Source organism: Coprinopsis cinerea (genome assembly GCF_000182895.1).
Source record: "Coprinopsis cinerea okayama7#130 chromosome 1 map unlocalized cont3.1, whole genome shotgun sequence".
Taxonomy (NCBI): Eukaryota; Fungi; Basidiomycota; class Agaricomycetes; order Agaricales; family Psathyrellaceae; genus Coprinopsis; species Coprinopsis cinerea.
Genome location: NW_003307544.1, coordinates 3030494 through 3051849, shown reverse-complemented (window position 1 = coordinate 3051849; position 21356 = coordinate 3030494). Strand labels below are relative to the sequence as shown.

The window sequence follows — 21356 nt, the reverse complement described above, 5'->3', positions numbered from 1 at the left end:
GGTGGGCAGAGAGGGATATATACATGGCTGTATTCCAGAATAAAAATATAACTTCGCAGTGTATATGAAACCGAGAGGGATAGAATCAAAGCAAAGAGAGACGATCAATCGATGGCAATAAGGCAAGGAACTGAATAGGTGGAGAAAATGGTACAACTAATGGAACACCAAACGACGCAGTCCTGCAAACGGTTTAAAATGCAAAATCGCAAGGGGTAACGACCGACTGAAGTTATTTCGAATATTCGCGTCAGAGAAGGTTCGCGAGTAAGTAGCAATAAATGGAAATGAGATTTCAAGCACCGCCCGGAGAAGGATAGGGACAGTAGACGAGGAAAGAGAATGTCCTATGCGGAAATTCTCGGGGGGTTTTATGCCCAGACCTGATGGAGAGGTTAACCATGAGAATTCCACTACAGAAAAATGGGAAACATACTCGGAGGGTGCTATCCCAACTTCCAGTGCAAAGAGCCATTCCGTCAACGCTGACGCCAAGGCAGCTGACACGATTTTCATGGCCAGTCAAAACACCAACGCGCTCGCCCTTGAGGGTATCCCAAACGTTGCATGTCCAGTCATCATAACCACCGAAAAGAATGCGACCGGAGATGGAGAAGGCGACGGACGTGATTCCGCAAAGAATATTGTCGTGAGTGAAGGTATTGAGTTCGCGGTCGGCTCGGATATCGAAGAGGCGGCAAGAAGCGTCGTCGGAACCGGTGGCAAACGCGTCGCCGTTGGGGAAGAATCTGTAAGAATAGAGGCGTCAATCTCTCTCCTGAGATCACGTGAAGTGGGGCAACGTACGATACGGCGTTAATATCGGACTCGTGCCCAGTGAAAGTTTGCGTTGCTCTGCCAGTTCGAATATCCCAAAGTTTGGCGGTAGCATCGCAGGCGCCGGAGACGAAGGTGTTCATATTGGGGGCGAGAGACAGACTAAAGAGGGGCTGTTAATGAGGGGTCTTGAAAGTTAGGAGGAAAATGCACACCTCATAACGTCACCTGTATGGTCGCTGAATTCGACCACCCTGACGCCGGCTTCGATATCCCACAGCATGCAAGTCATGTCACCAGAGCTGGTAACGATTTGACGGTCGTTGATGAAACGGCAGCAGCTAAGGTAGCCTGAATGTGCGCTCAATTCGCGGGCGCCCCTGGCGTTGGTTCCGTCTTGCTTGAGACTATAGATGGAGCAAATGTTATCCAAACCACCGCAAGCAACGAAGTTGCCGGACGGCGAATAGGCGCAGGTCATGACCCAACTTGACCGGAGGGGAATAGCATGGACTTTGTTCGTGGTGTAAGCGTCCCAGACAATGAGTTTGCCGTCCTGTGATGCAGATACGAGATGGCGACGGTCGGCAGCCCAGTGCATGGCGTAAATCTTCGCGAGATGGCCCCGTAGAGCTCGTCTTGGGCGCATCACAATTCGTGGGAGTGCATCAACCTCGGCAGCCATTGCACGCACTGGGGTTCAAGGGGGTTGAGAACTCGTGAAAGGGGCGACCATAGGACGACTTACAGCTGGTATCCGCCGACGACTCCTTCTTTGCCCTGATCTTTTCCTTCAAACTCTCCGCTTCTCGACGAGCGGCGGCGATCCGCTCCTGAATATCGCCTTGACCTTGAGACATGTTGTATAGATGGGAATGAAACGGCTATTGGTGTGACGTTGGCGGTGTATTCGTCGCTTTTGAGAAGTAAAAGAGCGAAAAATAGTCAGGGATGAGGGGGAGCGGCGGAACGAAAGGAAAATTGGTACCAATGTGAGGAGAGACGACCCAGACCCTGAGTTTGACACCAGCAAAAAGAGTATAACAGGCGCGTGGGAATACGGGGGGTAGACGAGAGCTGTCTGGACTAGCAGTCGGCGTCAGCAGTCAGACAGCGAGCTCAACTGTTTCGGGGACGTTGGCGACGACGACGAGGGGGGAAACGGGTTGGTGGGAAGGATACCTTTTGCTGTTGTCAGTCACTTGATGCCAGATGTTCACCGGCAAGTAGCGATTCTGATTTGATTCCGAATCACACTCCGCTCAGGGCCCGTCCCCCTCTCCAGCCTTTGTCCCCTCTCTTGATTCTCCCCCTCCATCTTCCCCAAATTGTCAACACCTGTCCACCTGCTAACTCCTGTCTTGCTTATGGCCTCATTGCTGCGTTTATTGGTCTTTAATCCCCTTACTGTTACCACACCCTGTCAAATCTGCCATTTCTGTGGACAAGACGCTTTGGGCACGAGTGTCTGTGCGTTCCAAGTCCGCACATCATTCCAAATGTGATATCATTATCATGGCACTGGTTGAGAAGTCGATGCCCATGGATACACTCGTCTATCTCTCTGCAATTGTCCCTCGGTGCCCCGCTATCTCTGATTGTTCTCGCCCAGCGGCCTCCCTCAGAAGTGCGACTAGAATCGGGCTTCGGGCGTACCTTTCTCCCTCTGGGTCCCTCGATCTCCAGGCACATGGTCCTCCGAATAACCCCCTCAATATAGGAATTTGACATTCTGGTGGAATCAGATTCCTTCCATAACAATTTTCTGGGCGCCTCTTTGACTGCGGGACGTGACTAAACAGCGTCAGCCGTCCGCCAAGGTGCTTTATGCACTAGTCGACCACCACGTTGGAGCAGGTATATTTTTGACACACGCCCGCCCTACCATTCGCGGGTTTAAACAGGCTTGAATTCATCGAGAAACATGTATCTCCGTTGCCCTATCCTGCTTTGTAGGTGTAGGCTGTACAGTCGGTGCTCGACAAAGCTTTCGCTGTATTATCAGGCGCCTACTTTCTCAATGGAAAGTCAACGGATAATTACCTGGTGCCATGTGAACCCGGTATCAATACACATTGGCTGGGTACTGGTCTTAGGCGATGTATCCCGTTATCTCCAACACTCCCAGCATCTGTAGTCGCCGTCGATTTGGAATGCGAATCTTCATATCCGGTATGATGTTGTATTTTTCTGATTCTACCACGAAAATGCTACAATGATGCTTGAAGGAACGGAGAACCAAGTTGGTTCGTTTCTAAACCGCAGTCGACTATTCCAGCACATCGCGGAGAGCACCTAGTAGGCGTAGGTTTGTGGGTGGCTTTGTGCACCTCCGCTTCCATTGACTCTTCATGTCCAGCTCCCAGCATAAGTTGAAGCCGACCTTTTGCCTGCTACTGTTTCCGAATCTCTCAAGAATCAAATAGACTAATGTACAATTCAAGTACCGAGCAATAGCACTTCGAAAACGACCTTAAAAGGATATTCTGACAGAGGTTCGTATACCCAGCGATTGGCGGAATCAATACCGGCAAGAAGCCAAACCCGTGGTTCCAACGTGTTGGCCTGGCACGGCTTCCAATTTGCAACGGGATCCCCGCAGGTTGTGCACAATCCTGGCTCACGCGCGTTTTCTTTCGCGACGTCCATTGGTTATGACAGAATAATTAATATGTGTCCCGAACACCTGGAGGTTTCCTCAATCAAGGCACAGTTCTTGAAACATGAACATTCACCTTTTGAGGAGCTCTCTCACTTGTTGATCAGTGTGTGCACACAGCGGAAATTGCACCAATGAGTTCTGCTAGGAGTGATAAGCTCCCTTTCCCTTCCCGACTGGGGGCCAAGCAGTCCATCTTGCCGCAAATTCTTGTCCAGATGATCGCCAACAGACAAACGTGGTTTCACGGGTGTCAGATAACCATTAAACTGCGCGGGTTGAGAGAGTGGGAAGCGAATTGGTTGGTTGTTACCCAGAATAAGCCATAAAGGCGTGGAATGACTTCTGTATCACCGCACTGAAATATAGCCCATGCTTCTTCCCGGGAAGCATGGCCTTCACCACGACGCCCCACGAAAGCCCCAGTTGAAAGTAGGACCAAACTTTCTCTTCCGACCAGGGACTGCGCAATGTTTGTATCCCTTGCTTCGCGGGAAGGGCGAGCACTCTAATTGACGGGAAACCGTGGATCTTCATGAAAGATGGAGAGCCAAGGAGTTTATGCCTCGACGTGGAGGCCTCATGGCCACGATCACACAGGACCACCACTCACCTTGCCAATCCTGCCTGGGGCTGCGACCTCCAGGCTCGCAGCTCCTTGCCCAGAAAGCGGTAGTACCTGCGGGTCTCGAGTCCGCATAGACTCCTGGTAATCCCCGCCGGACCGACGGATACATGTCATTCCACATACATGAAGTGCTGCACATCGAGAAACACCAACGCGCGGCAACCTCCTAGCTGTGCCATCACCATTGCCTACAGCGACGGGATTCTTGGCCAGAATGCTCCACGAAGAAATACTGGAATTTCATTCGCCGCCTTCGCGGTGTCGAAAGGCGGGCCCATCCGTGTCCTTCGACCCTTCAGCACCACCACCCGCTCAGTGATTTCATTTGATGGTATGAACTCGATCTGCTCGACGTACAATGACGCGGTGGCCGCCTTCTAGTGTCTTTCAGCGTTTCAAAACCTTTGGCATCGAGCCGACAACTGGTACTTAAGCCCTCGGACGACGACGATGAAGGCCAACAACAAGCACCCTGAACAATGTCTAACGGTAAGTCGCTCTCGCTCATTCTTTCATCCACGAGAAACGTTGCTGAAGCAAAATCCTTTGTCCTTAGACGCGATTTCTCGCCTCAACCAATGTACATACATGCCTTTCAAGCCCACTTGCTTTGGTCGACTTACCAGTATTCGTGTAGACCTCAACAAAATTGGCAAGGCGGCATCTCTCAGCTGGCAAGAGTGTAATTATGGACCACCACACGACTCAAAATGGACCTGCGTTTGCAAGAGTGAGCCGTTAGTTTCATTGAATTTCGGGGACACGGCATTGATAATCTAGCAGTCGATGGAGAACCACGAGGCGAAGGGACCTCGACCCATAAACACACCGCCAAAAACATTGCCGCCGAACAAGCTCTGCACTATCTTATCGACGGACGAGGCCAGGGCGTCTGAGCTGACTTCATTCTCCTTCCTCAGGTCTTACCCTTTGTAATTGGCGCCTGTTACTTGACTTCCTCTTAAATTATTATACCCTTGTGTTTAGTCCGTAATATATTTCTTACATCCGCCTCTTGACGAGGATAGTTGGGCAATCTCAGATCCGTTTCGCTTCAGTGATCCTAAGGGGTTATGAGCAGCATTGACGCATCGGATAGCAAAGATCGGTCCGCCATTTGGATAATCCCATGACCTGGTGAGAACCCTTGTAAAATCAACGCTCTCATGTCCAGGAGAACGTACTATCCTGGCGCTCGACGGGGAAACCAAAACAAGGACAACTGGCTCCATTGGATTCATGCCGAGTGAATACATGAACCGGTTTGTGTTATCTGCGGGAGAAAGTGCATCTTCTTTGCTGATGACGTGACCAAAGAAAGTGGTCAGCAGGGGATCTGGGCTTTGGATATCTGGTTCTCCAGAGACCTAATTTCTCGGAACGGATGTTTTGGGAAGCACGGGCTTCTCAATTAGAGGCGGAATTCTTTCAGAAAAAATCATCATGCGTACACCTACAGCTCGCCGGTGTGAGTAGAGTAGATGAGATATTGGCAGCGAGAGAAAGCCTCAGCGGTATTCACAGGTCATTTGATTTTGTCGCGCCATTTGCAGTTGATGGAATGGGGCTAGTTTGTCGAGAGGTCTCTCCTTTGAGACAGCGGCTCTGGTGACACATCGGTGAATGATATCGGTACAGGTCTCCATTGGTCCCATAATCGAAGTGACCGATTTGAGATGCCTTAGATTCCCTCATGCTGTATTAGAAATTCAGCTTCATGAGAGCTCCACCAAGCGCCTTTCAGGGTTTTTCTCATCCTTGCCAAAGTAAACCATTTATGCTCCGCACCAGTCGGTGGAGAACCCTTCAGCTCACTGCCAACGGGTCGGAACAGACCAGATTATCCCATATGCGAGTGACGACGTTTACCAACAGATCTGGGTTGCTCTAACATGAAACTACTGTCCACCTTTCAAAACGCGAAATTGATGAGCATAATACTAGGTTTAAAGTCAGACGACGAAAGGCTATAAAGGGCGCCGAAAAGCATCGTTTGAAGCCATCTCCCCATCCTCCTTTATCTGTTTTGCATTAACAAACCGCGATGCCTGAAAGTGGGTCCCCAGTTCGAAATATGGCTTACCCTCTTGCTGAGCTTCTATAGTTCCCGTCACAGCTCTCCACAACTGTAAGCGAGCAGCGTTCATCGCCTCGTGGAGGATACTGATTATGCATCACGAAGTCCTCCAGAATAGAGGGCAGCTTCACCTCCTCAGCTACGCTGAAATTCCTTCCGGCCCGTGCCACGAACAGATATGGACAATCCAGTGCAAAGGTTGGAATGCCATCACATCAGACATTCCCAGACTATCGGACTTCTTTTCCAGTTAATGGTGTCATCAGGGGTGTAGGCACAGGAACAGACAAGCAACAGGCCAGAAGATTAGCTGCTCAGGAAGCACTTCAGGCGAGTAGTTGATTTCTCTACAGTGAGAAGCGAGTCAGGAACGGTGCCGCTAAACTCTTCCACAGGTGCTTCGGTCAGAATCCCAGTGATCACCGCTCGTGCGAATATGTATATTAGGCCCTCTATGATGAATATCACCGTTATTGCATGTATTTTATTCACTTGGCGCCCATGCTTTTCGGTTTTCTGGCGCTCTGCCGCTTTTACTTCCGTATGGATCAATCGACGGACATGCCACCTTAATTTGGCAATCCCCAGACCAGGTTTATCAGCATCTTGATTTTTTGTGCGTTGTTTTCGCAGTCCGATTGAAAGTGCGACGTGACAACAGGAACTTGTTCGATTTTGTCAAGTTATCAACTCTCCATCCGCAAGGCCCACTGAGAACTCGCTGAGCTCTACAGACACCGGCCCAAGAACACTGCACCGTGACGGGTCATTGATTCAATGTCTTTGCAACGGCTTAGCCCCTATCTGTTTGCAGCAGCAACTGGTTAGGCTGCCAGCTCATGTAATTTTCAGTTCCCCATCATCTAATAAACTCTGTCTAGGCGTTGCCTCTGGCTACTATATTTTCAAACCCTTTATTGACCAAGAAGTGCAGCATGAGTGAGTTGACTTAATTTAGCAACAATCAGCCGTCTGCAACACTGACTATGGCGGCCTCACAGGCGTATAACGAGCACTAACGCCCCAAGCAGCCCTACCCCTACAGTAGCAGAGGAAGCCAAAAAGGAACAAGAAGCCGGGAAGGAGGGTAAATGATGGCATTTGCATAGTTGCACCGCACAGCCGTTTCAAAAAGTGTCCTTTTGTTAAGATATTAGTGGTGTCATCGGCGGCAAACACACGAATAGCCATTATGCAGGATTCGGTTTTCCTCCATTAGATACAGCACCAGAGCTCCGGCGCTCCCATATCTGTGAACGGGGTTGATATCACGGTTCTGGGATATGGAGCGATAGGCGTACCTGTAGAACAGTTTCCCCCAAAAAGATCATTTCCTTTCTGGTTTCCTCGACGATCAAATCTTGAATTAGGAACCACTTCTCGTTGTCGCCGCCTGCACCTCCAGCGCGGACATGAACCTTCCAGACAGTGCTTGCTTTGTCTCTGGTGGTTCCTGCGACCGATTCGTGGGTAACATTGGCGATCAGATCGTAGAGTGTGGATTCGTTACTCGGAGGTGCATCTATATCTATTTCCTGGTTTCAGCCCAGTCCTTGGTCTACGCGACCGACGCTCTTACATTCTTTGAAGTCGAGGCCCCTGAGGGGGAAGTTAACAATAGTGGGGTTCTTCTCTTCCACGAAAAGGTTCTTGGTGAATCGTTTGAAGTGAAGGATAATGTAAGGAGGTAGCTTTTGGCATTTGTACCGCCTCAGGTGACCAGCGGACTCCTAGAGGAGGGTCAGCATCGAGCTCAAACCGGCAGGAGAACGTCACAGACCTGAGTTGTCCGACCGTCGTACTTCGCAAGAACCGAGTAAATATTGACTTGAGGGATAATATTCTTTTCGACTGCATCTTGGAAAAGCGGAGGCGGTGGGAGATCCACTGCCAGGAACAAGAACGGCGAAACGGTCGTTTTGATATCTGTGACAGCTCTGAGCATTCACCAATCGCGGTCTGTGGAACTGGTACGATTACCTCGATCGATATCAAAACGAGGCTTCTCATTTTCCCCAGCGTCTGGTCGAACAACGACTTGTTGAGTTTCCACACGGAGCTCACCCTGAAAGGTCTTGAAGATAATGCCTGCGGTTAATTGATTTGATCATCAGCGAGAAGAAAGGGCGAGGGGTGAGATACTTACTGGACCCCTTCTTCTTCGTGCCACCGAGGTCTTTGTGAAGATGGTTCAATAGCCATCCCAGGAACTCCACAGGGTCACCCTGCTCCTCCAGCCTGAATTTACCACCGCTGGCTCGGTTTACTTCTTGAAGGAATTCGTGGGGGCTGACCTGACTCTTGAACAGTCGAGGGTTCCAAACCTTCTTCGCAAGACCCGCGAACCGTTTCAAGAGTTCGGGCTCTTTCCCCTTGTAATCGGATAGCAACAAGCTATCCCTCAGCGGTGGGACATGTAGTAGGGCGTGAATGATGACGTTCATGTGGTCATTCCGCTTGATGTTGTTCAGTCCAACGAAGCCTTGCAGATATGGCTTGTGAGATAGATCATAAGAAGGCTTCGTCAAGTAGAGGCCGGTAGATATTGCCTTGATGGATTCTGGAGTGAATTTCGGTGCTAGAACGAAAGATATATCTTCCAATGATGGATCGGAAACGTGGTATCCATCCGGGAGTACGTAGACCTAACTGTAAATTAAATCGTTTATCTGAGAGCGGGAAAGAATGGGGCACCTACTTTGGTGGTTTCCAGATTGATAAATACGTGGTGGTCTTCGTGGATGGAATGGGCATAAGCATAAGAGTTGCGTCCCCTGCCCTGGAAGTACTTTCCACATACAAGGCACCCGTATATGTTGATATTTGACAGTGACACTGAGCAGAGCTTCTCGAAGTCAAAGTCGAGAGCTTGTCTGTTTATCTGCGGGAAAGAGTCACCCCGTGATCAGACCCCATAGTAGATGCCGCCTACCGTGTCCAGGTAGAGATCGGAGGATCGCAAATCTGTGGCCGGGGGCAGGGTCTGTCCGAGAGTTTCGTCGTCCTCGTCGGAGGACTGCGGCGAATCGGCTCGGTCTTTGGAGTCTTTGGGTTGGTCCAGATCCATTCTGGCGCGTTTCGCTGGCCTCTCTGCGTTGTCACCTTCTCCAGATTCGCGACTCTGAATGTCGGCGCGCTTTGGAGAAGGTTCGGCCATGATGGGATGCAGCGCTTAATGTTCCGGTGAGAGGTTGATACGGCCGTTGTTCTAGGAGTCGTAGGTAGAGTTTGATTCTTTGCAGAGAGAAAGAACCACAATGACTGTCGATGTGGTGGTCGAAGGCAAAACCCAGTTTCGCTGTGGTGGTCGCAGCACAAGCCGTCCAACTTTGACGCGCAGCACCGCCACCGCCCACAATCCCAGTTTTGGCTCCGCGAATAATTTCAATGACTTGGCCACCGACCAATCTCTGTTTCTTGATTTGTTGCTCTTTCCCTGGTTTCTTAATTCCCCAGTGCAGGCAGCACTTGTACCACGACAAGTCCACAATAACCGAGTCGCTACTCCCATCTCCCTGACGCATTTCTGGCAACAATCACCACAATGTTGAGCAATGCGTCGCGACTCGCTCGGTTGAGCGCTGTAAAGGGGGCTTCAGGTGTATACAAACGGGTTCTTGGTCGGTCTTATCCATGTTTCTCAACCCAACCCAACCCCCCAATACATCTGGACCCCAGTATGCAGGCTCTCCTGAAGGACGTGGACATGGCTTTCGCAAACCACAACCCGGCGCTGCAGCCCAAACACCGGGAGTTGACAGCAGAGCCTGTCGCAGAGGCGGAGGAGGCATTGGAGGAGGTCTACGAGTCCTTTGAGTCACCAGAAGACACTCTTGACCGAAAGTCCCCTGCCGCATTATTTGGAAGCCAGAAGATTGGTCAAGTGGTCGTCCCGCAACAGTTGCAAGACGCCATAGTTGCCCTTATAGACGGTACGTCCTTGTCCATTTTGGAAACCAAAACTGTGAAATTTATTTGTGCTACAGAGTCGGACAAGGGCCTTCTGCACAGTGACGCCAAGCGGTTATTCGGTGGACTGCACAACCCAGGCGTGGATTCCGGCTGGCTGGTCCAGCTGGACACGAAGTACCGTTCAAGGAAGCAAGGAGAGAGGCACGCTGACCGCGACGCAATTGCCTTTGCAGCAGTAGTCCTGCCTGCACACTACGCTGCTGTCGCTGCCGTGCTGGAGCACGTCAAGCATCGACTAGGCTCGAGCTGGGAAGTGGAGAGGGTTATTGACTGGGGAGCAGGCGCTGGCACTGGTTTATGGTTCGCACCATCGTCCTCTTCTTCTTTGCTATGCAAGTTTACACCTTATGCAGGGCGTCGCTATTCTCCTTCCAATCGGCAGGTGCCAGTCACGAACCCGAAGGCGTTGACGCTTCCCAATCTACGTTGCGATCCTATTTGGGAATCGACAAGCGACAAGCCATGGTAGCTCTCGCCGAGCGGATACAGAACAGTATGTGTTGTCAGGGGCCAGTATGGCTTTGTGCTAATGAACTCGACAGACATTACTCCTCCCGAGGGCTTCTCTCTTCAATTCAAGAAAACATTCTCCGAAGAAGACAATGTGCCTCGGGAAGAAGGCACCAAAACTGTCGCTCTCTCCGCCTTCACGCTCTCTTCTCTCCCAACTCCGCTCGCTCGCAAGGCACTGGTGAAGGAAATGTGGGAGAGCGGTGCACACACGTTGGTTCTGATGGACCATAACACGAAGGAGGGATTCGAGTCGATTGCTCAAGCACGGGAATATCTCCTTCGCCAAGGTCGAAAAGAGGTCGAAAAGTCCGAGGCTGAATCACCTTCGTCTTTGGAAGGAGCCTATGTCGTTGCTCCTGTAAGCGCTAGTTCTTGTTTGACACTTGACTTGACTAATTTCCTGCCCCAGTGCCCTCATGACAGTGCATGTCCCCTCCTCAATTCTGGATCCAATAGACTAGTTTGCGGATTCAACCAGCGCCTACAACGCCCCAGCTTTGTTCGTTTGACCAAGCATTCCGGAATCGGGCATGAAGACATCGGATACACTTACGTTGTCATCCAACGAGGGTCGCGCCCCGGCAAAGTCGAAAGCCAACTTGGCCGTGTCGGTTTGGTGGGCCGATGGGAACAAGAAGCCAAGCTCACGAAGGTTGTGAAGGAACTCCAGCTATTTGACCAAGCTTCACCAGAGGTACCAGGGTTGGCGTCCAAGTCGGCAGTGCCGGCGGAGGAACCTTCAGAAGCTGAGGTTCACGAGACGCTGCGACAAGAAGCTTATCATTGGCCAAGGCTTGTGTTCCCTCCGATGAAGAAGAGTGGCCATGTCATTCTCGACAGCTGTACTTCCGAAGGTAAGAAGCCCGTTCTTTAGGCACATAGCCATGTCAGATTGACTGGATTTCAGGGAAAATCGTGCGGATGACCATCCCTAAGTCGCAAGGAAAGCAGCCCTACTACGACGCACGAAAATCTGCATGGGGTGATTTATTCCCTCACCCACCCAAAAACCCACCTCAGGAACGAGTCGTCATACGTGATGTCGAAGGAAAGGCCTTGTCGGTGGAGAGGGATCATATTGGCAAAAATAGCAGCACTAGACCGGCAAAGAAGGCTGACAAGAAATACTCTGAGCACCTGGCATCCACGATTCGGGAGGCGAAGAAGGCGAAACGGAGATGGGAACGGAACGTCAAGTCCAGCGTTATCTGGGACAAAGACGATTAACTTGACTGACGTCTGCTTTCGATAACCCTATTTACGATATTTAACGATTCTTAATCCCCACTTACCCGTGCTGTGCTATTTATCAACATCCACTCACCACTGCTCACTCGGACTGGCTCTGAATTATAGAATTAGGTTACTGATCACTAATATGTAGTACTATCTATACTCCCTACTAGATATCTGCTATGCGAATGCCAGGCCCTTGTCTAGAGCTTAGGATGACCTTCTTGATGGGTACAACAGGCTTAGGACCCGTGCCCTTCACCCTCTGCCTGTCACTCTCGTCGCGCATGTTCCCAGTGGCCTTCTTGACTGAAATCATGAAATGTCGGATATTTTTGACGACGTCGCTCACAGGGAAATTCATCTGCGCAGCAAGCAAAGGAGATTAGCACGGGGATGGGAGGTTCATTAAAACTCGGGCGAGATACATACCACCGCGATGGGGACTCGGATGGTGCCAGCCTTGTCGGCTCTCCATTCGCTCGTGCCCTTGAGCTTTTGCAGATATCCGGCCATGTCTTCGGTAACGGTTCCACGACGTTCGGAAGGCATGAGACCAAGGGGACCCAAGTGACGGCCGAGTTTGGGTGTAATGGTCTTGATGAGGGCCGGAGTGCAAAGCACAGTCGTTGGTCGAATTCGGTTTTGCAGAATCTGGACAATGTCACAAATGGCGAACGTCAGCTTTACAGCCCGGAACCACTCAAAACTGGAGTTACGCACCGATTCCATAAGTTCTGGGCCTCCAACGACGTCTGCACCAGCCTTCCTGGCCTCTTCCGCAATCTTGCCTTCAGCGAACACGACAATCTTCTCCTCCTTGGACTTCTTGGCCTCTCGGGGCAGATTGACACGACCCTTGGGGACAGCGAGACCGTTTCCAACTTCGGTTCTGACGGTCAACTCGTAGATGGAGTTGGGAGAAGCAACTTCGACTGCCTAGGGAAGTAAAGTCAAAACGCGGAGCAAGGGCTATGAATCATCGACCACGACGCACCCTCAGGACATTAATGGCATCTTCCAATGGCAATTTCTCCGCCTTCTCATCTTCCTTGGCTGCCAACGCTTGCCTACGCTTGATTTTCGCGGCCAGCGCCTTCTTGGACGGAATACGGATTTGGGACTTGGGGTCGCGTCGGAGCTGGACAGCTGGTGTTGTCGAAAATTGGCGCCAGGTCAACGCGTCCTAAGAAGCCCTTTCAGTTTCTTGAATCTAACACTGTGTAATGACTTCTTACCACACGTCGTTGGCACTGACGAAACACTGGGCCCAGCATGGTTGCGCGTAAAGTAGCGTCGGAAAGTATTTTCTGACGTTCTCCTCCAACTGTAAATGTGGAAAACTATTGCCTAAATTAGTCGGCCGGCCTGGACCGAAACAAATGCCGGAATCAACAGATCAACGGCCATACCAGCACCGAGCATGGGGGTTCAAACTTGCCAGTGCAGAGCATAGAAATTACTACAAGTACTAATACAAAGACGGAAATGCGTAAGGTTCATTAGAGCAATATACAAGCCATGTATCCCAATCAATCATTCCGCTACCAGTCCGGCCAAAGTTCAGAAAGGACAGCGGATGAATCCTCCTCTGGCTGGTCTGGAATCTTCATCCAGCGGTCAGGCACCTACACGAAGATGTCTGTCAGCTTAAATCCATAAAGTCACCAAAGCCAAAGACACTGACCAAGGGGAAGTATCGCTCCATTGCTCCGAGGAAACGTTGTCGATACTGCTTTGGTGTGACGATCGTCGGTAGTTCTCCTTTGCCTCCACCTCCAAGGAAGGTAGACTCCTTCACCCAGCTCTCAACCTTCTTATCCCAAGTGTACGTTCGGATGTAGTCTGAAGGTTTTCATGAGATTAAAGTCCTCAAAGCAGTCCAAGGTAGGTACATACCAACAATGCCAACGACCAACTCGTGGTTCTTGCTATCAACCTGTGAACCAGTCAGATATCGTCGAACGGTTATGCCCACAAAACGTACCCCGCAAACGAGAGAATAGTCCATAACATTGATATCAGCCAGGAACTTGCTGTCGTTGTACAGTGCGCCTCGGAATATGCGCTTGGCGTGCTCTCGGAGGTAGAAAGGGTTGACATGAGATTCTGTAGGAATAGGGTCAGCATCGTCGATGCGCGATGTGGATATGTGCCGGACCTTGAACAAGGTTTTCGTCTAACAGCACCTGATTTTCCTGGCCTGTGGACTGGACATGTCGGTTTCGTGTGGAGCCTTTCAAATCATAGATCTGGACGTATTGTCAGCGAAGCGTAGAGGAGCAGTCAATAAGCAATACTTACCCGTGAAAATCTACGATCATAGAAGAGGTTCTCCATCACCAGTAAGTTCATCTGAGTCGATTTCTTCCCGGAAGATCGCTCCTTGCTAATCTTCTTGGCTGTCAATTTATAACAGCCAAAGACCTTGGCCAGGAGGGTAGGACGCTGTGTGATACTTGCTATTAGAACGGAACGAAAGGGATAAAGAGTATACATACGTTTGCTGAAACTGCAGATGACATGTAGTCAAAGTATGCTGGGGCGAACGTTTCCATGGTTTGTAGTTCAGCACGGGAAAGCTCCTTCGCAATGAACCGGTCGTCTGTACAACGTCATATTGAGTATGGTTGTAATTCACGAACGAATATGTTAGACGTACCTTGCGTCTTCAAGAACGCGGAGCCAGACTTTCCGCCGCTCGCATTCCAGTTGATACACCTGGCTAAAGATTCCACCATGCTCTTCTCGCAATCATAGGTCCGACGCAGAGCATCGAATTGTTCGGGATACAGGATAGTGCAGCTGATAGACAAACCACCACTCTCGAATGCTACACCAAACCATTAGAGAACTCGTCGAGTTGATTACAAAGTCAAGCTTACTGATAGCCCAGGGAAGCTTGGATGAAGCCATTCGAAGATCTTCAGTTGGATCTATGGAGTCTACTGCATCGACATTGACAACACCCCATGTAGAAGTCGAGTCCGAGATGGAGTGATCGTCAGGCATGAAGATCTCAGAACCTTCCATGAGCTTCGCGTCTACCACTCGCGCAGTTCGCTTTTCAGCGCGTGATTTAGCGAGCATCTCACGATATTGAGGGGAGCTATAAATCATCATGAGCGAATGGGCACAATATACAGGATGGTCTGCTTACTTGAGAGCCAAGGCAATGATGGACGTGGGCTCGTCCAATCTGACCACCATGGCGGAATCACGGAAGATATGCTCAAGGTCGCCAAACGGATCATCAAGTTCAAAGAAGTTGTGGCTCTGGGTGAGGAATGTTGAGACAGCTTTGAGGAAGGAAGGCATCTTGTCTGGCCCCTCCATATCGGAAACTGGAGGGGTGACCGGTGCATCACGTTTGGGTTCTGTAGGCGGCAACAAGGGCGAGGCGGGTTTACTGGAGACGATCTCCTGCGATTCCGGTGGCTGGGTCGCGTGTTCGGTGGTGTCAGGGGCAGCGGCGTCATCGGTGGCAGGAGGCGCTGTCGTCTCGACCTTTGGGATCTCCGGAGCTGGCTGGGTCTCTTCAGTAGAGTCCACTGTCTGCTGCTTCTTCCGGGCAGGTTTGAAAGGCAGTTCGTCTTCAGCATCACCATCTCCGTCTCGTTCATCGTCTGCAACTTCGTCGTTGGGATCTGAATCGTCCGACTCGTCCGAAATGATGTCTTCCAGTCGTATGACCTTGACTTCTGCTCTTGCGTTGACAACGGGCCTCGCTCGCTTGCCACGCAAAACTGCATACTTTCCCTTCGGTCGCTCTGTATCCTTCTGAAGTCGCTCATAGTAACGCGCCATGCTTGACACTTTGCCACCTGAAGTGGGCGGCGGCTGCCCTCGACGAGACGGAATTCGCGACGTAGAGGGGCCGACTGAGGGTGCTCTGCTTCCAGGCTTGTCGGTGTAACCGCGACTGGGGGCTCGTAGTCTGGACGATCGACTGCCACCCGGGGGCTTGTGGGGCGTTGGAGAGTCGGGCGTGCGGAGTCCTTCTTTAGGCCGCCGCTTCTCTGGCGATTGTCGACGGGATGATGTCCTTGATTCTTGGTTTCGACTAGGTCCAGCTCCACGATTCAAGGGCCGTCTGGGTTGTAGATAGCGTGGGGCAACATTGGCCGCGTAACTTTGCTCGAAGTCGGAAATTGAAGGCTTCCTGACTGGAGCCATCTTCGTCCTGCTTCTCATAGTCCGTCGCTGGAGAATCGTTGGATACTCTTGCTCACTCTCTGACATAGTCGAACGAGGTGGGAAGGCCGTCTTGCTCAACTCCTGTACGCCTTGAGCTGGCAGGTAATCAGAGTATTTCTTGATCAATTCAGTCACACTGGGTTGGTTTGACATCCTTCGAGGTATTCGCGACAGCGTCGATACCGGTACTTCCACAGCGGGGAGATCTGGGATTTTCTTCTTCTGAATAAAAGTCAGCGGCCGCTCGGTCTGCAAGTTGAACGTTGATACACACCTTTCGAGGTTTCAGAGCCCCTGTGGCCTCATCGCGAGCAGCGCCAATAGTCGAATCACTATCAGGGTCAGAGTCAGAGTCGTGTCCCGCTTCAGAATGCTCGTGATCATCCTTTGGCAGCTCCTCTTCGACAGGAGGTTGTGTTGAAGGCGTCTCGACAGGGGCAGGGGAGTCAGCCGAGGGTGTGGCATCGGTTACTGGAGCTGTTTCATCGCTTTCCGAAGGTGCGGTAGTCGAAGCAGCATCGTCCGTCTCTGAAAGTGCCGTCGTCGACCTATCCCCAATCGTGCTTGCACTGTCAGGAACACTCTCCTCAGCCTTAGCCGCCGACTTCTCATCCATACTCTCGGTTTCAGACGTCTCCGACGCGGAGGATGGTGGTATATAACCCACCGTGACCCTGCGCGGTTTGGACTTGATCGGGCCCTCTTCCGCCTCAGAAGCACCGGAATATTGGTGCGCATCCCAGAAGGGGCCACCGGGTTCGTACTTGCGACCCCAGATGCCTCGCACAGACCCAAACGCCGAAACCCTCTTGCTCGACCTGTCCGACTGCGTTGGTTGTGCAGGGCGCAGCTTTTGCAACCGATCGAAATCCTGCTGCCAAGCCACAATCCTGTCCTGTCGATAAGCATGGACTTGATTAAGAACGAGTGTATCTGTTGGTGGCGAGTCGCGGTAAATGGTGTTGATCAGCCGAGTAACATCCCGCCTCTCGATTTCTGCTTTGTTGATGAGCCCGTTGATGTCCACGAGGAGCTGAGTGTCCGCCTTCTCGTCCCCGGTCGCAGCCTCGATGGCGTATTGTTTCAAGTCGTGAACTAAACCATCATACCACAAGTTATTCCGGTCATGCAGTTGCAGGAACTCGGAATTCTTGATATCCAGCTGGGTTTCGGGCCTGACCCGGATACGGAAAGGAGGGAAGACGAGTTCGTGCAGGTCGATCTTGGAGGTTTGGAACCGGACCGTGACGCCCTTGGTGGCAAAGTAGCGAGTGTGGTATTGGTAGATGTTATGTTGGCATCCAGCGCCTTGGACCAGCTTGACGTCTGCCGGATAGAAGTAGGCCTCCAGGAACTTCGCAAACGAATACCGTTGCATTTCCTCAGAGACAGGGATGAATGGCGTCTCGGTCTTGCATTGCTGGCAAACACTCCAAGTGATGATCAGGTCGGAAGGATAGTACCCTGTGCGAGCCTTGATTTGACCGTCCCACTGTTCGACAGCAACAAACATCCGAGTCTCATTGTGGACGTAGACTTTGCCGTGGCGAGCCACGGGCTGATCACAGCTCTTGCCCTGGCAGATGGCTTTGGGGTCGAGGAACTGGCTGACTGCATCGTTGACGGACTTCTCGATGAATTGGCCGAGGGTGAGGTCGTTCTCGCCATAGAACGTGATATACTGGATGGTCGGAGGGAAGCACGGCCGACCGTTCTCGGAACTGGTCATGGGAACGATATACTCTCGAAGACTGATGCACTGGTACTTCTCCACGACGAAATCATCCTTGTTCTTGCGGAGGTACCACTCCCAGACACGACGCTGCTCTTCATGCTTCCATTTGATCAAGGTGTACTTGCTCTGGTGCTGGATGTCGCCTTCAGTTTTCAGGGTTTCTTTCTGAACAGGCTCCGGAGTAGCTGGTGTCAACGAAAAGTTGGACATAACCGTCGGGGCAGAGTTGGGCATATTAGAGAAGTAGGAGCTACCTTCGGAATCCACCGAAGCTGGAGACAGGAAAGTCGTTGGACCAAAGAACCCGTCGGTGGTGGGCGGTGTGGTTGAAAGTGGTGTTGGTAGGGCCAATGCTTCAATCTGAGCACTGATATCCTCCTGCTCCTCCGAAGCTTGCTGCTGTTGTTGTTCCAGCTCGCGGACATTGGAAGCAGTTGCTGGGGTCGCTGCGGCTTCTTTCTGTTGCTTAGCTTGCAGCTGTTCCTCCTTCCTAACAATCTCGTCCTCCCACTCCCGCTTGGCAGCCAACAACTCGTCGTCTAATTCCTTCATCCGCCGAATAGGATGAGGAGGGGGGAATCGCAAGGTTGCAGACACGGAAATGAATATCTTGTTGTAGGGATCAAGGGATTCGTCGATACGCTGGGTGAGCCGTTTTTGCTCCTCTTCTTCATCCACAGCATCCACAATGCTCCCTTCCTTTTCCGATCCGTTTGTTTCTGATGAAGTCGAGGGCATACGTGCCATAGACTCGACTGTGGGAGTAGCTAGGCTGTTGCCTGGCGATGAGGGGGTGCCGACAGGGGTGCCGACTCGATCGATGGAGTTGTTTCCGAGGCTGCAGGGGGTCAATTGAGGGAACTTGAGCGCGTCGGGACCGATACTGATGACGCTGTCCTTCCACAAGTGGGTCTCGAGCTTCAGGTTGCGTACAATGAAGGTCAAGAAGCGGGTGACCTTTTTGACGCGTCGGAGCGTCTCCAGGTCCCCTCCCCGTAAAATGATCGTGCAACCCATGTCCCGGCTACAGCCTTCGAACCGCATGTAACTCTTCCGTTGGCCTGGGATGAGATGGTGGTCGAAAGTCTGGATACGGTAGCGAGCGCAATGTCCAAGGCGAGGTTCGAGCGCCAACTTGTCCATCGAAGAAACTATGTCTCCTTGTGTCATACGAGCGACAGTTTGAATAGCAGACGGCTTGACCGAACGTGCCACAGCAATGTTGAACTTGGCAAATAGATCTATGGCCAATCTGGAAACAGACTTCTCGACGAGCACGACATGAGGGCGAAGGGCGGCCATACGAGCGGTAAGGTTCTGCAAGTACTCCTTCTCCTGCCGCAACATCTGGCCAAAGTGCATGTACTGGCCCTCTACTCGGTGGAATTCGATGGGGAAAGTGACCAACATTATTCGAGGGCTGTACACCGACCTGGCCATCTTCTTATGGGCGACGTTCTTGGTGATCACAACGCCATTGACATATTCTGAATCCTTTGGCATGCCGCCAGGTATCTTCTTGATCTTCACGTATCGGCGAACGTCCATATCTTGTCCTTGTCGATGGGGTAGAGTGGTGAAGGTTGTCTCTCTCGCTATCCGGAGAGCGATCGGGCGAAGAACGTCTAGCCATTGGTTGATGTTGGGGATCTTCTCCAAGACGAGCATTTGACGAAGCATGGCATCCAGGTGGGCCATAGATGCCCTGTTGAGCTCGTTTGCATATCTAATTCGTTGTCAATGCACTGTTTACCCAAGGAAGACATAGTTGCTTACGCAGTACTCTCTCTGCGAGTTCTCCATCCCGGCTCCCCGGCAACGATGGAGTCTAAGCGACTGTGGACGCGACTACGGATGAACGGCGTAGCGACCTCATAGTCCCCATAGAGAGGGTTCCTTAGACGGCTTTCAGGGCGAGGACTGTCGTTTTCCGGGGAGCCCAGTGGGAATTGTATTGAGCTGACGTCGACGCTGAGTCCCCTTGAGGGGAACTCGACACCTGCATCAGGGGTCATACCCGCCGGGAAGTCTTCCTGGAGGAAAGCATTGCCCAGGCCGTCAAGTTCATCCCCCTCATCAGACATGGGGCGACGGAAGGGCGCTGGGTTGTCGGTCCACTGACCGTCGTTTCCATCTGAGAGGATCAACCTTGATATACCATCATCAGAGCCATAATAGCTGTGGAGGGAGCGTTTGGTTTCAGAGATGGAGAATAAATTGAAATGTTCGTCAACTCGCCCGAATGGTATCGGTGCAGGTGCGAAAGGTGGCTGTGGGTGACGTCCCAGAGGGAAGCCATCGGGTGTAAATTGCCCAAATTGGTGGGCAGGAAATGAGACGGAAGAAACGACCGATCTCCTATCGTCATCATCATCCTCGTCGACTGTGGCTAGCTTCTCTCGACATAGGTTACACACACGAATCATGCCGTTGAGTCCAAACCTCCCTCCCTTGATGCCATTGGAGGCACAGCGAGAACAGAATATCTGACCTGGTTCATTGCTTCAGCTTCACGACGATCCGGACCTAATGAACCTACTCACCGCAAATTCGACAATGATGCTTCCTCCTCCAGGTTGTGAACACGCTTTTGCAGTCATAGCACTCCTTGGCGTTTTCATCATCCATCCAGTAATCCCGGGAAAGGCCTATGTGATCAATGTCAATGTGAAGAACATTGAAACACGCGATTGCAACGCACCTTCTCCTCGAATCCTCCTCATGACTTTGGATACGGACTGGGACCGATGAAGGGTTGTAGCTGTCTTGATACTGCGCGTGTCATCGGGAATAGGGAACCCTGGAATCGATGTCCCAAACGACATCCCTTCCTGAGTTTCGAACGGGGAATACGGTCTCCCTTGCCGTTGTGGCTGTTGGTCATAATCCAATGCGAATGCAGTGACTTCGGACTGAGCAGGCGTCAGCGAAACCAAGGGTGGGGCCACTGAGCTGGGTGCAGTAAATAGAGACTGGGGTCTATCGGGATTCCTCTTCGCAGTCAATGAGGGAGACGATGGGATAGTGGATAGAGATGGGCGGCGTGGTTCTTGAGCCCCTGACTGGTTCGGCGGAGGGACAGTCGCCGGAGTTGTCTTTGAGGTCGTTGACGACGCTCCCACGGCGGACGAGAGGGGGCCGGATATGCCTTTCATCATGGAGAGAAAGGATGAGACTAGATTGTTGGGGGATTGGTCGTGTTCATCTTCATCTGAAAACGGGTTGAACGAGGTGAGGCTCTGGCCATGGATATCGTCTATGCGTGCCAGTCGGCCGCTGCCCCTCGACCTGGATGACTGGGAAAGGGTGGTGAGCGAGCCGGACAATGGAGACTGTAGCTTTGGAGATTCCATCTCTGGAGCGGGCGCAGGTGACTGTCCAGCAGTAAACACCGTCCAGTCTTCAATCCAAACTGACCGAAATGGATCACTCTGCCATTAATTGATCCCGGATGGCCAAGCCCTGCAGTTTGTGTCTGTTAGGGTTAGGGCTAGACGCGTACCACGTGCCCCCCTATATTAGCCCCTCCCCTCTCTTCCTCGGCTTTCCTCAGATCCACAACAGT

General features: G+C 51.6%; 6 protein-coding genes across 6 annotated transcripts; 2 read left to right on the top strand and 4 right to left on the bottom strand.

Annotated features, from left to right (window-relative positions):
- Positions 1–371: 371 nt before the first annotated feature.
- Positions 372–1920, bottom strand: CC1G_00488 (guanine nucleotide binding protein beta subunit; the record flags this gene model as incomplete). Its single annotated transcript, XM_001829257.2, has 6 exons — positions 1766–1920; positions 1526–1693; positions 993–1470; positions 808–939; positions 437–749; positions 372–383 (listed from the first exon to the last, which is right to left on the bottom strand). Exons 2-6 carry the CDS (start codon positions 1635–1637, stop codon positions 372–374), a joined length of 1047 nt encoding a protein of 348 aa, XP_001829309.2. The 5' UTR covers positions 1638–1693; positions 1766–1920.
- A 2623-nt stretch (positions 1921–4543) lies between these two features.
- Positions 4544–4960, top strand: CC1G_13731 (hypothetical protein; the record flags this gene model as incomplete). Its single annotated transcript, XM_002912153.1, has 4 exons — positions 4544–4553; positions 4621–4644; positions 4702–4794; positions 4848–4960. 4 exons carry the CDS (start codon positions 4544–4546, stop codon positions 4958–4960), a joined length of 240 nt encoding a protein of 79 aa, XP_002912199.1.
- A 2165-nt stretch (positions 4961–7125) lies between these two features.
- On the bottom strand, positions 7126–9298 carry CC1G_00486 (ubiquitin C-terminal hydrolase Ubp10; the record flags this gene model as incomplete). The annotated part of the gene is made up of 9 exons (XM_001829255.2): positions 7126–7174; positions 7323–7417; positions 7443–7669; positions 7721–7871; positions 7922–8067; positions 8122–8229; positions 8288–8786; positions 8840–9022; positions 9074–9298. The coding sequence occupies 9 exons, from the start codon at positions 9296–9298 to the stop codon at positions 7126–7128; spliced, it is 1683 nt and encodes a 560-aa protein (XP_001829307.2).
- Positions 9299–9820: 522 nt separating this feature from the next.
- CC1G_00485 (3-methyl-2-oxobutanoate hydroxymethyltransferase) lies at positions 9821–11853 on the top strand (the record flags this gene model as incomplete). The annotated part of the gene is made up of 6 exons (XM_001829254.1): positions 9821–10073; positions 10128–10413; positions 10467–10606; positions 10656–10984; positions 11036–11480; positions 11534–11853. The coding sequence occupies 6 exons, from the start codon at positions 9821–9823 to the stop codon at positions 11851–11853; spliced, it is 1773 nt and encodes a 590-aa protein (XP_001829306.1).
- A 175-nt stretch (positions 11854–12028) lies between these two features.
- On the bottom strand, positions 12029–13136 carry CC1G_13730 (mitochondrial 54S ribosomal protein MRPL1; the record flags this gene model as incomplete). Its single annotated transcript, XM_002912152.1, has 4 exons — positions 12029–12223; positions 12292–12798; positions 12857–13045; positions 13098–13136. The coding sequence occupies 4 exons, from the start codon at positions 13134–13136 to the stop codon at positions 12029–12031; spliced, it is 930 nt and encodes a 309-aa protein (XP_002912198.1).
- Positions 13137–13403: 267 nt separating this feature from the next.
- On the bottom strand, positions 13404–21144 carry CC1G_13729 (1-phosphatidylinositol-3-phosphate 5-kinase; the record flags this gene model as incomplete). The annotated part of the gene is made up of 14 exons (XM_002912151.1): positions 13404–13487; positions 13547–13704; positions 13759–13798; positions 13847–13968; positions 14021–14111; positions 14164–14307; positions 14361–14464; positions 14522–14692; positions 14745–14968; positions 15020–16278; positions 16331–19517; positions 19568–20282; positions 20335–20439; positions 20493–21144. 14 exons carry the CDS (start codon positions 21142–21144, stop codon positions 13404–13406), a joined length of 7056 nt encoding a protein of 2351 aa, XP_002912197.1.
- Positions 21145–21356: the final 212 nt, after the last annotated feature.